The sequence below is a fragment of the Eleutherodactylus coqui genome, chromosome 3 (genome assembly GCF_035609145.1).
Source record: "Eleutherodactylus coqui strain aEleCoq1 chromosome 3, aEleCoq1.hap1, whole genome shotgun sequence".
In the NCBI taxonomy this organism is placed as follows: domain Eukaryota; kingdom Metazoa; phylum Chordata; class Amphibia; order Anura; family Eleutherodactylidae; genus Eleutherodactylus; species Eleutherodactylus coqui.
In genome coordinates, this window is record NC_089839.1 from 9468666 (window position 1) to 9481688 (window position 13023).

General features: G+C 47.0%; 1 protein-coding gene across 1 annotated transcript in view; it reads left to right on the forward strand.

Annotated features, from left to right (window-relative positions):
* The first annotated feature begins 3624 nt into the window (after positions 1-3624).
* PLB1 (phospholipase B1) overlaps positions 3625-13023 on the forward strand; it is a 108977-nt gene continuing 99578 nt past the window's right edge. Inside the window, exons 1-7 of the mRNA XM_066594451.1 lie at positions 3625-3771; positions 3893-4040; positions 4900-4949; positions 7013-7073; positions 7952-8010; positions 9514-9554; positions 9743-9786. Of these exons, the coding sequence (XP_066450548.1) occupies positions 3625-3771; positions 3893-4040; positions 4900-4949; positions 7013-7073; positions 7952-8010; positions 9514-9554; positions 9743-9786 (550 nt within the window). The remainder of the gene's footprint in view (positions 3772-3892; positions 4041-4899; positions 4950-7012; positions 7074-7951; positions 8011-9513; positions 9555-9742; positions 9787-13023) is intronic.

A 13023-nucleotide genomic window follows, 5' to 3' on the forward strand; every position in this document is an offset into this window, starting at 1 on the left:
ATTACCTGTTTGTTCTCGTGACGCCAGTGCGCCTTTGCAGTAAGTTAACCGAATAATAAAGTCCACAGTCAAAGGAATAGTGTCAAACCAGAGGCACATGGTTTTCTTTTACTTGTACAATCAGCTTAGATTCTTCCATGACAAAATGTTAGAAGAGTTTTAGGCATGACATTTTGAAGCACATTAGTATTCTACTTCACCTCAACAAGTTTGTATCCAGAAGTCACTCTTCTCATACCCAACCTCTGAACATCCACAGTCTCAGTTATCTGACAGGCGATCCCTAGGGGTGATTCTGACACTTTAAGGAAACACACTACATACCCCTCCATTTTCCTATTACGTCCTTTCTTTCACCGATCCAGTCACACTTAACATCTTGGTTACTAAGTCCTCATTCGCTCCCAACATGGAGGTAATTAAGCGCAGGGACTATGCATTCACCACCGCTGACTCCAGGAAAACAAGATCTGCACTCCACGCTCCCCGGAGGGGAGATATCCCATGGGCACAGGGATAGGCCCGAGACTCAGCTCGGGTACCAGCATCAGATCTCCTGTCTCCTCCTCACACATGCTCCTCTACCGACTACATCTCCACTCTCTTCTCCAGTAACGCTGACTACTGCACCACTGCATCACATGTTCTCTCTTCTTCATGTCCCGACTACTACACACTCTCTAACTCCTCCCCCAATGTTCCTGAAAAACCACACACGTCACACATCCAGCAGGTAAGGAAGACAAAACATACAGCCAAAATAGACTGAAGCAACGAAAAACATAGGCAAACATGAATACACCAGATGAGGACAAATGCGTCAGAGAGACACTCTGGCTGCCTGTCCACGGCCAGGATGGAATATCGCTAGCGATATTCTGCCATGGGGGAGGAGTGGGGGGGGGGGGATGACACGTCTCCGCGGTGAGCCTATCGGGAAGAACAATCGTAATTACACCAAAAAATTGCAATAAGTGCCAATCGACATGCGTTGTCTCCAGCCCAAGTATTTGGTTTGCATTGTCTATTAGACAGTATTGGTAAAGCGGCCCTAATGTGTTATCTGAGCTCCCGCTCCAAGACCCCTAATTGCTCCAACTTGTAACGCTTCTCTGGCAATCGTATCGCGCTCCACATTTCCATGGCGTTATGCTGTTTCCTCTTGCACACTGGTTGCTTATCACATTTGGCCTCCTTCCAGCAGTGACCAGGAAATGATAGTTAATGTAAGCTCATTAATCCCACCGCTCACATCTAATGTCTAATAGTAAATATCTCGGCAATAACTCCATTTCATTTAGCCGCAAAAAGAAAGTGAAAAAATAAGATGAAGCCAACCCAGTGTGGGTGGTAACGCCTTCTCTGATGTAGCCCTGGCACATGTGACACTGCGGATCAAGAAACGTTAAATGCCTGCACAAGTTCAGAAACGGGAAGTCACATCCGTCTGGCACTAACGATCACTCCTCGTTCTAACTCTGATAATTCATGTTGCCTCCACCATCAGCATGTTGGCCAGTGTTCAACCTCACTAACAAGATAAGGTAACCAGATTTTCCCAGGGTCAAAGCGGGACAGAGGGGTGTGGTCATGGGCGGGGCTTATCACAAAGTATGATTTTACCTCCATCATTATAAAAAGTACAGGGCCGTTTCAAAAAAGGTCAAAATTCACACCATTCGTGCGGACTTTGGCTGGAAATCAGCTGCATATCCACAGCTGATTTCATACTTATGCGGCGCTCCTCCTCACCTCCACCAAAGGCTTCCCGCTATTAGCGCTCCCCGACTTCCGGTTCTCAGCGGCCTGTTCAGGTGCATGCTGGTCAGGTGAGGCCACTACAGGCCAGGGAGCACTGACTGCAGGAAGCCTTTGGAGGAGGTGCGGGGGAGCGCCAAATAGTATGAAATCGCAGCTGATTTCCAATTGAAATTATTTTTGGATGTGGAAATGTTGCGGAATTTACCACAGAAATTTCCGCTGTGGATATCCCGCAGCATTTCCGCCACATGTAAACATACCCTAAGTCAGCTTGAGGTATACTGCCAAGTGCAGAGTGGCCCTGGTAGTAATAAGGTCCCCCACAGTGGCCTCAGTAGTAGCAGTGATCCCCACAGTAGCCTCAGTAGTAATAGTGTCACCCACAGTAGCTCCAGTAGTAATAGTGACCCTGTTAGTAGCTCCATTAGTAATACTGACCCCGACAGGGGCCTCAGTAGTAATATTGACCCCCACAGTAGCTCCAATAGTAATACTGACCCACACAGTAGCTCCAGTATTAATAGTGGCCCCCACAGTGGCCTCAGTAGTAATAGTGACCCCCACAGTGGCCTCAGCAGTAACAGTGTCACCTACAGTGGCCTCTGTAGTAATAGTGACCCCCACAGTGGCCTCTGTAGTAATAGTGACCCCCATAGTGGCCTCTGTAGTAATAGTGAGTCCCATAGTGGCCTCTGTAGTAATAGTGAGTCCCATAGTGGCCTCTGTAGTAATAGTGACCCCCACAGTGCCCTCTGTAGTAATAGTGACCCCACAGGCGCCTTAGTAGTAATAGTGACCCCCACAGTAGTTCCAGTAGTAATAGTGACCCCCACAGTAGCTCCAGTAGTAACAGTGACCTCCACTGTAGCCTCTGTAGTAATAGTGTCCACCACAGTAGCTCCAGTAGTAATAGTGACACCCACAGTGGCCCCAGTAGTAATACTATCACTACTGGGGCTGATATAGGAGACACTATTACTAATAGTGTCCCCTATATCGGCCCCAGTATTAATAGTGACTCCCACAGTAGCCCCTCTGACACGATATACTTACCTCCTCCTCCTCGTCTTCTCAGAGCTGCTGTGAGCGTAGTGCGTGCGCCCGCAGCAGCGCCTCCTATCTTCTTTGGCTCCGCAGGAGAAGGGAGGAGACGCTGCTGCGGGCGCACGCACTACGCTCACAGCAGCACTGAAAAAGACGAGGAGGAGGTAAGTATATCGGTTCTCCAGCGGAACCAAAGAAGAGAGGTGAGGGGAGGAAGATCCCAGATGCACATACTACCATCAGTGGTGAATCCGTCCGCAACGCCGCTGAGTGATTACCAGCCGGGAAGCATTGTGTACGGGCAGCGTTTCCATACGCATACCCTCTCTGAACAGAGCGGAGAATTAAAGAAAATATAAATAAAGAGTCCCACTGTGCATGTCTGTGCTGTCAGATTCGCAGGCGTGCGCAGTGCCATACTCAGCCTATACGCGGTCTCTGCCGGTAGAGCGCATGGGCTGTAATGTGTAAAACGCAGCAGGAGCCCCGCGGCGCTTTACACATACCGCTGTGGGCATGAGCCCTAAATTGCGGGCTTTAAATTTGAAGCTCTTAGGTTACATTCACATGGGTGAGCGAGATATCGAGAAACTCGGCCCAATATTGCGCTTGCCAACGTGTGTTTTACACGCGGATGCGAGGTGCTTTCAATGCAAAAATGCCTCGCATTACTTTTGTAAAGGTGCGATCCGCAGGCGAGTGTTTTACGCACGCTACAGGGGCGCAAATGTGTCTCATTGATTTTAATGCGAATCATCCCATCTCGCTCGTGGGCACCTCACATGGCAGGCGATGTGTCTTACTGTCCCATTGGAAACAATGCCCGATGCCCTCCGAGGGACCATGAACAGACGGGCATGTGGAAGCTTTCTTTCGCAGCATCGAATGCTGTCTGTGAACACGAGATACGCTTACGCCCTTGTGAATAAGCCCTTGGGGCTTCTTCACGCCACCATCTTTGCTCAGGTATTTGTGTGCACGGAACACAAAGAATAGAGCCCATTGACTTGAATGCGTCGGCTGTTATGAGCGTGTTTTGCGCGCACAAATGGGATTTGTACAAAAATTTGTGCCTTTTTAACTCCAGAATTCTGGTGTAAAATCTTTAATAAATAATCCCCATAGTTTCTATCGAATGACCGGAAGCGGAGATCATGAAAACTGCGAGGAATTGATACAGAAAGTAAAATGGCAGCTCTGGTATATGAGGGTCCCGGAGGTCTTTCTGCCGTACAGTAAGTGCATGTAAGGGTTTGTCTCGGGCCTGAGAAGCTTCACGTAATAAGTATATTATTGTACGGAGCCAGTTGTGAAATCGGAGGGTCAGCCATGTGCAAGCAGGCCGCACCAACCTGTCTTTGTTGCCCCTAGCAACCAATGACAGTGCAGCTTTCATTTTACCTCAGCAGTATAAGAAATAGCAACCAATCACAGCGCAGATTTAATTTCCTATACTGCTGAGGTAAAATGAAAGCTACGCTGTGATTGGTTGCTAGGGGCAACAAGGACAGGTTTTCTTTTAGACGGCTTCCATAAGCGTGCGACAGCGGCCTGCTTCTCCCTGCCCGCCCTGTACAGTATAACACTGGGCATCGCTACGTCTTCCTTCTCTGAGGCAGCAGCCGTCACTAAGCATTTAGGAATCCACTTTGATATGAGATGTAAACATGGCGGCGGCTGTTCTCTTGAATCTGTTGGCGTTCGCCCCCAAGTCGCATTGTAATAAACGTCCTGTAACGTAGTTGTATCTGCCCGGCTGCAGGAACAGCGATGGCCGCCCGGTGCGTTCTCTCTATTCCCACTTGGGGGGGGGGGGATATGGTGTGTGATATACTCTGTTCTATAACAGAAGTACAGATGACCAAAATGTGAGACATCGACTGTATGGAATGTCTGCCGGGGAGACCTGATGGCCCGCGGGGTGACAGACAGCAGCGCCATTAGGGTAATATGGCCGACCATGATAGAAGGACCGCTGGAGCCAGTCCCCGAAACTAAGGGTTGAAGGTGTTGACAGCAGTATACAGTATATATGGCGTCCGCCGCACCAAGATCATTCCTTCACTTTTCTCACACTTCTTTTTCTTCTTTTAGGAAACCCAGCGGGGAACGCAGAGAACGGGAAGGAAGCGACGAGAACGCCGGTAAGATGTCGTCATCCCGGAGGCTAATTTCACACGGGCGAGTACGATAGTAGGTTGTGAAACTCGGCCTGATATCGCACTTACTAATGTGCGATTTCCCCACGGACGTGAGGTATTTTTGTGTCAGGATCGCCTCACATCACGTCAGGGAAGTAGCGATCCTCCGGCGGAGAGTCGGCAAGTGTTTCCCATTGTTCTCACTGAAATCAACGGGAGATGCGATGCTGGAAAAAATGGCTCCTGTCTATGACTTCATTCATATTTGTGCATCTCAAAATGCACAAATCTTGCACGATTTTCTTGGCTGTGTGAGAGCGGTCCTAGGCCGCAGCGGGACCCGATCCGCGCCACTGCAGGGACCAGTGCGGGTCTCACTGGTTGGCGCATGCGCAGAGCAAAGTCAGCGGCCCAGGAGTGACATTTCTGTGCGGGCCTCTGCATGTGATTTCACGCGGACAAATCGCGGCCGTCTGCCTAGGATTGCGTTTTTTAATGCAATCCTATGGCAGCGTCCACGGGCGGAAATTTGTGTAGGGGGTCTTAGGCTCTGTTCGCATGGGATGGATTTGCTGTGGAATGACTGCAGTGGACATCCCGCAGCAGAGGAAAATCTGCATCAAAAACTGCACCATTTGGAGTGGATTATAACACGGATTGCGGTTTGGAATCCGCAGCGCATGCGGTGAGATAAGTGACAAATCTGCACCACATTTTAACTTCTGCACGGGTTTTGTACGGATTTTTTCCAAAGCGTGTGATCGAGATTTTGTATCCACTTTGCTGCTACTGTGACTGCTACAGTTTTTCCGTGCAGCAAATCCGCCCCGTGTGGGCGTGGCTAAAGGCCTCATGTCCACGGCAAAAATGCAATTTAAAAAATGTGCATGCAATCTGCGCTCATAGAGAATCATTGAGCACCCATAGGTAATTAAATACCTGCGGATATCATTTTCCCCCAATGTGCAGATTGCATGTGCGGGAAAACAACCGCAGCATGCTCCATTTTTGTCCAGTTTTCCAGATGGAAAATGGAAGCTGTCTGCATCTGCATTACAGTAGCAGCTGTCACTGCGTCTGCGCTGCAGGACCACGGTAACGCCGGAGTTTAAAAAAAAAAAAGCCGGCACGGCGAATGCGCCCGGCACACCACCGTTGTCCTGAGCACATCCGCCGTGCAGAAGAAAGAAGATCCATCCTATACAGAGGAGAGCCCCGCAGCGTCCGGACAGGTAAGTATATTGTATTTTCCGGCCTCATGTCTGCGGGCCGAGTGGAATCCACTGCATGAGTATGCACGGGGAAACCATACGGGCCCGTGGGCATGAGGCCTACGTGTGCTGCTCGGATTGTATCATACATGACAGATTAGATATACATCAGCTGAGCTACTGTATCTATGCATATGATGTGAGATACTGTTTGCTGAGCTACTGTATCTAAACCTATCATCAGTGATACTAATGAGCTGGTGTATCTAAGTGTATATGTGATACTGTTTGCTGTGCTATGTATCTAAGGCTAAATTCGCACGGGCGAGCGCGATATCGGCCCATGAAACTCAGCCTGTTATTGCGCTCGGGAACATGAGAGTTCACCACGGATGCAAGGGGTTTCGCAGTCAAAACCGCCACGCATCACTTCTGGGAAGTAGCGATCCTCAAGGATCGCCAAGTGTTTCCCAACGCACAAGTCTCACACATTTTTCTCGGCTGTATGAGAGCGGCCTAAGTCTACCATGCCTGATACTACCAGCTAAGCCTCTCATGTGTGATACTGTCTGCTGAGCAGTGTATCTAAGCCTCTCATGTGTGATACTGTCTGCTGAGCAGTGTATCTAAGCCTCTCATGTGTGATACTGTCTGCTGAGCAGTGTATCTAAGCCTCTCATGTGTGATACTGTCTTAAGACCAGGGCCTTCAGTAACTGAGAGGTTCTTCATACCTGTGTGACGAGGAGCCATGTTGATTTATGAGGCTAATGCAGATATTGATTTGCGCTGCCGGTCGCGGCTGATACATGCGGACATTACTGCTGCTTCATTAACCTCCTGTTATTCTCCACAGAGATACCTGTTACCGTGTAATATTAATACAGACACGGAATCTGTGCCGGAAGCCACATCAGGTGAGCGCCATTCATGTGTTTCCAGTCATGTAACCGGAATAGGTGTAGCCTGCAGTGTCAGACATGAAATACGCTTCGGTATGTATTATGTGCTGTATGCCAATTTTCTAGTGTACTAAAGTCATATATTTTGGCACATGTGCCAAAAATGTGACTTTTTGGGCATTTACGCTGTGCTCTGCCACTTTTTCAATAGGTGGGCAGGGTCCGGCTTAAAGGGATGGAGTCACATGTTACCTGCCACATTAACTATGACCCCCGCCAGAAGGGGGTATAGATTATTGCAAAGACCTATTCCAGATGGGAGCTAGAGCAGGTTTTATCTGGCGCACGGTGCTGCCTAATACATTGTTCGCTATAGGGGCTCATGCACACGTATCTCATGATCCACGGTGAATGGAGTGAATAAAAGTCAATGGACTTTCATTGTTCCATGTACACCGTCGTGTGGACATGGCAACATGCTCTATTTCTCTGCGTACCCCGCATTTCACTTGCAGAACAGCTGCGGAATTAAACCCCAGTATTTCAAGGGTTGAATTCCGCACCAAAAACATTAATGCTACGGAATCAGAATCAGCAGCGGTTTGCAAAAGCACCGCAGATTTCTCGCAGAACATATCCACACCACACGAACAGGATTTTTTTAAACCCCCTCCACATGGCTTGTACTGTAAGTGCTACAAAATTAGTGATTCCACTAGCGGGACTTCTGCAGCGGTTCCTGCATGTGTGAAGGCGGCCTTATAGTCACCGGCACTATCGATAAACGCCACAAAGTTATCGGGGAATTCATCACATTGGGATTTTTTCATCTATGACTAATGAGACTTTGTGATTGTTGTGCTCATGTCTGACGTCCTCTTTGTGTATTGCAGTTCATTCGCTGAGGCCTTCAGACATCAGGGTGATTTCTACTCTGCGGAGATTAAAAATTGTAAGTAACAGATAAAAATTTAGACTTCTACAAAAACATATATAAAAAAAGCTTAATCACTCCAAGTATTAAAGGAGTTTACTATGAGCAATCTATCCTCCGCATATGTCATCAGTAGTTGATCGCTGGGTGTCCGCTGCTCGGGATCCCCGCTGTCAGTGCGGACAGATAGCGCTGTCTGTAGTGCAGCAGTCTGGGTTGTTAATGCATTGAATTCAATGGGAGAGCTGCGCCTACAATACCAGGGACTCTGCAAAGTGGACCGACTGATCAGCCAGGGTCCTAAGCGGTGGAATCCCACCAATCAACTATTGGTGACCTATACTGAGAACAATATCATCAATAGTTAGTGTAAAGGCACTGAGCAATCGTCTTTAAAAAAACTTTTAAGTAGCTAATTAGCTACTTACCAGTTAAATGCAGGCGGAGCGGGATACCGCTGACAGTTCCAAGAACTGCAGCTGCTTTGTATATGCAAACAGCTGCTTTGTTCTTGGAGCTGTCAGCTGGTATCCCACTGAGAACTCAGTGCGCGGCGCTGATAAGGCTCATCGCTGACTTGCTAAAAGTCAACGATGAACGAATAGTGCACAATGGCTGCCCGTTTAGACACCACGATTATTGCTTAAAAGATGGCTTTAACTGTATTATCTAAAAAAACTGTTGATATGTCATAGTGACATGTCAAAAGTTCTGATTGCTGGGGTCTGGCTGCTGAGATCGCCACCAATCGCTAAAACAAAGGGGCAGAAGCACACAACTGAGTGCTGTGCCCATTCAGCCGTCATTGTGATCAGTGTACAGACTCCTTAAGAGCCATTTACACCGAACGATTATCACTCAAAATTCATTAAAACTAATAAAATTGAGCAATAATCGTCCCGCTGAGTGTAAACGCTCCCCGCTCCGAGCTTCACACACATCCTTAGTAGTGATGTCAGTGGTTTAGACAACTGTCGTCTCGTCTAAATGGGACATTAGACTCCAAGCATTGATTGAAACAGCCGAATGGGCTCGGCACTCAGATAAGCACTTCTGACGTTTATTTTAGTGATCAGTGGGGGTCTCAGCAGCCGGACCCCCAGCAGTAAGAACATCTAACATGTTACTAACACAAGTCAAAGGTTTGTAAAAAGTTACACAGTAAAGTACAGTATAACTAAACGTTTTACAAACATCTGAGATGTATTGAAGTATTGATCAGTGGGGGTGCGGATGCTGAAGCCCTCACGATCGCTAAAACAAGTGGGCAGAAGCATTGTAAGCGCTTTACAGACTGCATAGATGGAGTGACGGAAAAAGTTAAATGGACGCCGCGCTAAAATGATTTTTCAGTGATTTGCACAAAAAATCAGGTCGGTATGACCCGTCCCGATTTTATTGGCCAGCTGATCACGACGAGAGACACGACTAGCAATCACTGGAGGAAGTCGGAAAAAGTTTCTACAACTTCTCTGTCCTTTATATCAGCTTTATAACTTAACGTGTTTCTGTACTTCACAGAAATCTGATACGGAAGATCACATCGCAGATTACGCTGCCAGGTAAGTTCATGAACTCGGCTCACATCTCGGATTTGTATCAGAAGTGTCTTTATCACATGGGATCATAAAACAGAACTACCTGACTCACAGCCGCTCTCAGATGATGTAACTCAGAGTGCCGGTTATCATGGCCGCCAGGCGTAACGCCAGCCCATCTCTTTCCTTATTACCGTTGTGTTTATTTGCAGCTTGGAAGAGACTCTCCTGAGAGCCAGCCAGTTCACCGAATTATGTAAGTGCGATCAATGCGGCTCTGCACATTATAGGGTTGGGTATATTACGGTGCATTTTGACATGGAGTTGCTATCAGAATTCTGCCATTTTCTGTCCATATGACACTCACCAGACTCCATGACACCTAAAAGCACTGACCAATCTCATCATGGGGGCTGTTCAAAACATTTTAATTTAGATCTGGACATTTAAATGCCGCTGTCAGAATTGACAGTGGCATTTTAAATGGTCAACAGGCATGACCAGAGTTATCTTGTATCGTGGCTGCTGCAGCCAACACCCACAGTGTATAGTGCGGGCTCAGCTCTTAACCCTTTCCAATCCAATTTGTATTCTGGTTTTCCTAGGGGGCTTACCCTTTTTCTGCTGTTATACAACAGCACCATCTGCTGGCTAAAGCCAGTATTGCATGAGGTAACACATTGGATAGGCTCCGACAGCAGAGAGGCTGGCAATATATAGTAAGAGAATCCCCGACGGACGTCTTCCAACATCGGAGCCAAACAGGCTTAAATCAGTGTCTTTAGATGTCAGACAGTGGATTGGAAATGGTTAAGCCTGCCCTATACAAACCCCATGCACAGCCAACGTACATGTATGTCAGACATCGCCAAGGGGTTAATAAAGGATTGTCAAGGGGCATGATTTAAACCTTGATCCCAAGCTGGATTTTGATTGGCATTTGAAGCAGAATTTGCATGGATTCTGAGTCAAATCCATGACCTGAAAGTCTTCTGACTTTAATGGAAATCCGAACCATAGTCCATCAGCCCCTTCCCACTAAAGGACATTTACATTCTGGCTGGGGAGGGGTTCCTCAAAATGGATGAAAAATTAAGTCCTATGGATAGTGGGGACTCAGAAGCTGAACCCCCGTCATCCGCAGTAGTAACCAGCTGTGGCTGACAACCGGCCTCCTGCTGCGACAGCGGGGATTGATGAAAACACTGATCCCTGCTGTTAACCTCTTACCTGCCACAATCAATGTTGATCGCAGCATGTAAAGGGTTCACAGAGTGAGGTTGTTCTCCATACGACATTATGAACCCACTGCAAAGTAATCGCGGAGGGCCAATGACTTGCCATGGCAACCGGACCCTATACAATGGCGTCCGTGTCTGCCTTGGCCTGTGATTGCTATTATTAGCGATAATACATTGCAATACAAAAGTGTATTATCACAACATCGCAGGTTCGAGTCCTCTACAGGGACATAAAATATGTACGAAAATAAATAAAAATAGTAAAAAGATAACACTTTCTCACCTATGTTTAAATTTTTATTTTTTTTTCATCAGAAAAATGTTTTTGATATCATCGAATTCATAATAATGACCCATACAATAAATTAAACACACTTTTTGTTCTGCACAGAAAACTCTAAAAAAAAATTTTTTAACTGAGACAAAATGCTTTTTTTCTGTTCATTTTGCCTCCCAAAAAACACAATATGGGCTCATTTAGACGACTGTATATCGGCTCGGTTTTCACGCCGAGCCGATATACGGTGTCCTTGTCTGCAGGGGGGGGGGGGGAATGGAAGAGCCAGGAGCAGGAACTGAGCTCCCGCCTCCTCTCTGCCCCTTGCCACTATTTGCAATAGAAGGGGGCGAGACAGGGACGGAGGTAAGTCCCGGCGCTTAGCTCCGTCCCTCCCGTTGCAAATAGCTCAGATCCTGCTCCTGGCTCTTCCATCCTCCCCCCCCCCCCCCCGCCCCTGCAGACAAGGACACCGTATATCGGCTCGGCGTGAAAACCGAGCCGATATACGGTCGTCTAAATAAGCCCTAAAAGTGATGCAAAAACCCTCTGTGGCTACATGTGACAAATGTATTAAGAAGAGGAAGTCTCACTTCTGTGCGCCAGATGAAAATGTACTCTAGCTAAGAGGTGGAGTCGTTTTTTGCTATAATCTATGCCAGTTTCTGGTGTAATTTACCCTAAATCTGATGGGCCGCTCCCTCAGAACCTGGCTCCACTTACTTTTTCAAAAGTGGCGCAGTGAACATAGCTAAAAAGGTGCAGCATTGGCACGTACACCAAAATTGCGACCTTTGTATGCCAGAATTTTGGCGTACTGGCCTTGATAAATAAGCCCCATTACATCCATTTATCTGTATCTCTTATCTGTTGTATTGCACAATGATGGGATTGTATCATGGAGGCTTTGTACAGTGATACGACTTATCAGATCGGGGGTTTTCATCTACAGATATGATGATTATAAAGTGACACACCACAACTCATCTTACAAGATCACCTACAATTGGCTTTGGCCACAACACATGGCATTTGACCAAATATTGCATTATAGCCCTGCAACATAGCAAACCAATGGGTGTGAATGCAATCACACTGCGTCTCGTAAGACAGAAATCCATCTCGTTTGGGTTCTTGCAATTATTAAGTTGTGGCAACTTGCAAGCCACAATAGGACCACGTCCACCTTCAATAGTTTGTGATATCACAGGGCTATGCTGCGATCTTAGGCTTGATGATGTATGAATGGGATCTGTGCCTGCAGTACCAATCCGGGCCACTTCAGTGTGCACGGAGCTAGGTGTTTCTGGCAACATATCAGCTCCATATAGCCTAGCAATCAGCTAATCCGCGGGGGTCTTGTGGGTGAACCCTCACCAGTCAACTATTAATGACTTGCCCACAGGAATAGTCTAGAGGTGGAAACCCCTTTAAAGCAGGATTCTCATCTCCCAAAGTGATGGCTTATGGCCAGATATGATTACTTCATGATCGGTGGGGGTCTGACCTCTGGGACCCCCACCAGTCCTGAGAATGAAGGGGTCACAACGCTGATCCAGATTCTACACCTACATATAGTAACAACGCCGATACTTCTTATGTCAGTGCAAATAATGCAATGGTAGTTATTATACAAGTACAATATATCATAGAGTTTACAATCTCCATCTTATATTTCCCTTTTTTTAGATTTTGGCCAAAAATTGCATAACTCAGTATCCAACATTTCCCCAGCCTCTCAGGGGTAGGTAACAAAGACTGTAATACTACTATTATCAGGGGGAGGTGCCATAGGTATATAAACCATATTTATGTTACAGTAACCTGGTGGATGAAGCCAAGAATCTGGTGGAAAGTCTCAGGCAGAGTGCAGTAAGTGCGAGAGTTTTCACTTTGCATTGGTGTAATGTGGCCGAGCACAGACCGTGACTTTAGCCATCTTCACACTAAGATCATGGAGTCTGTTTATATAGGA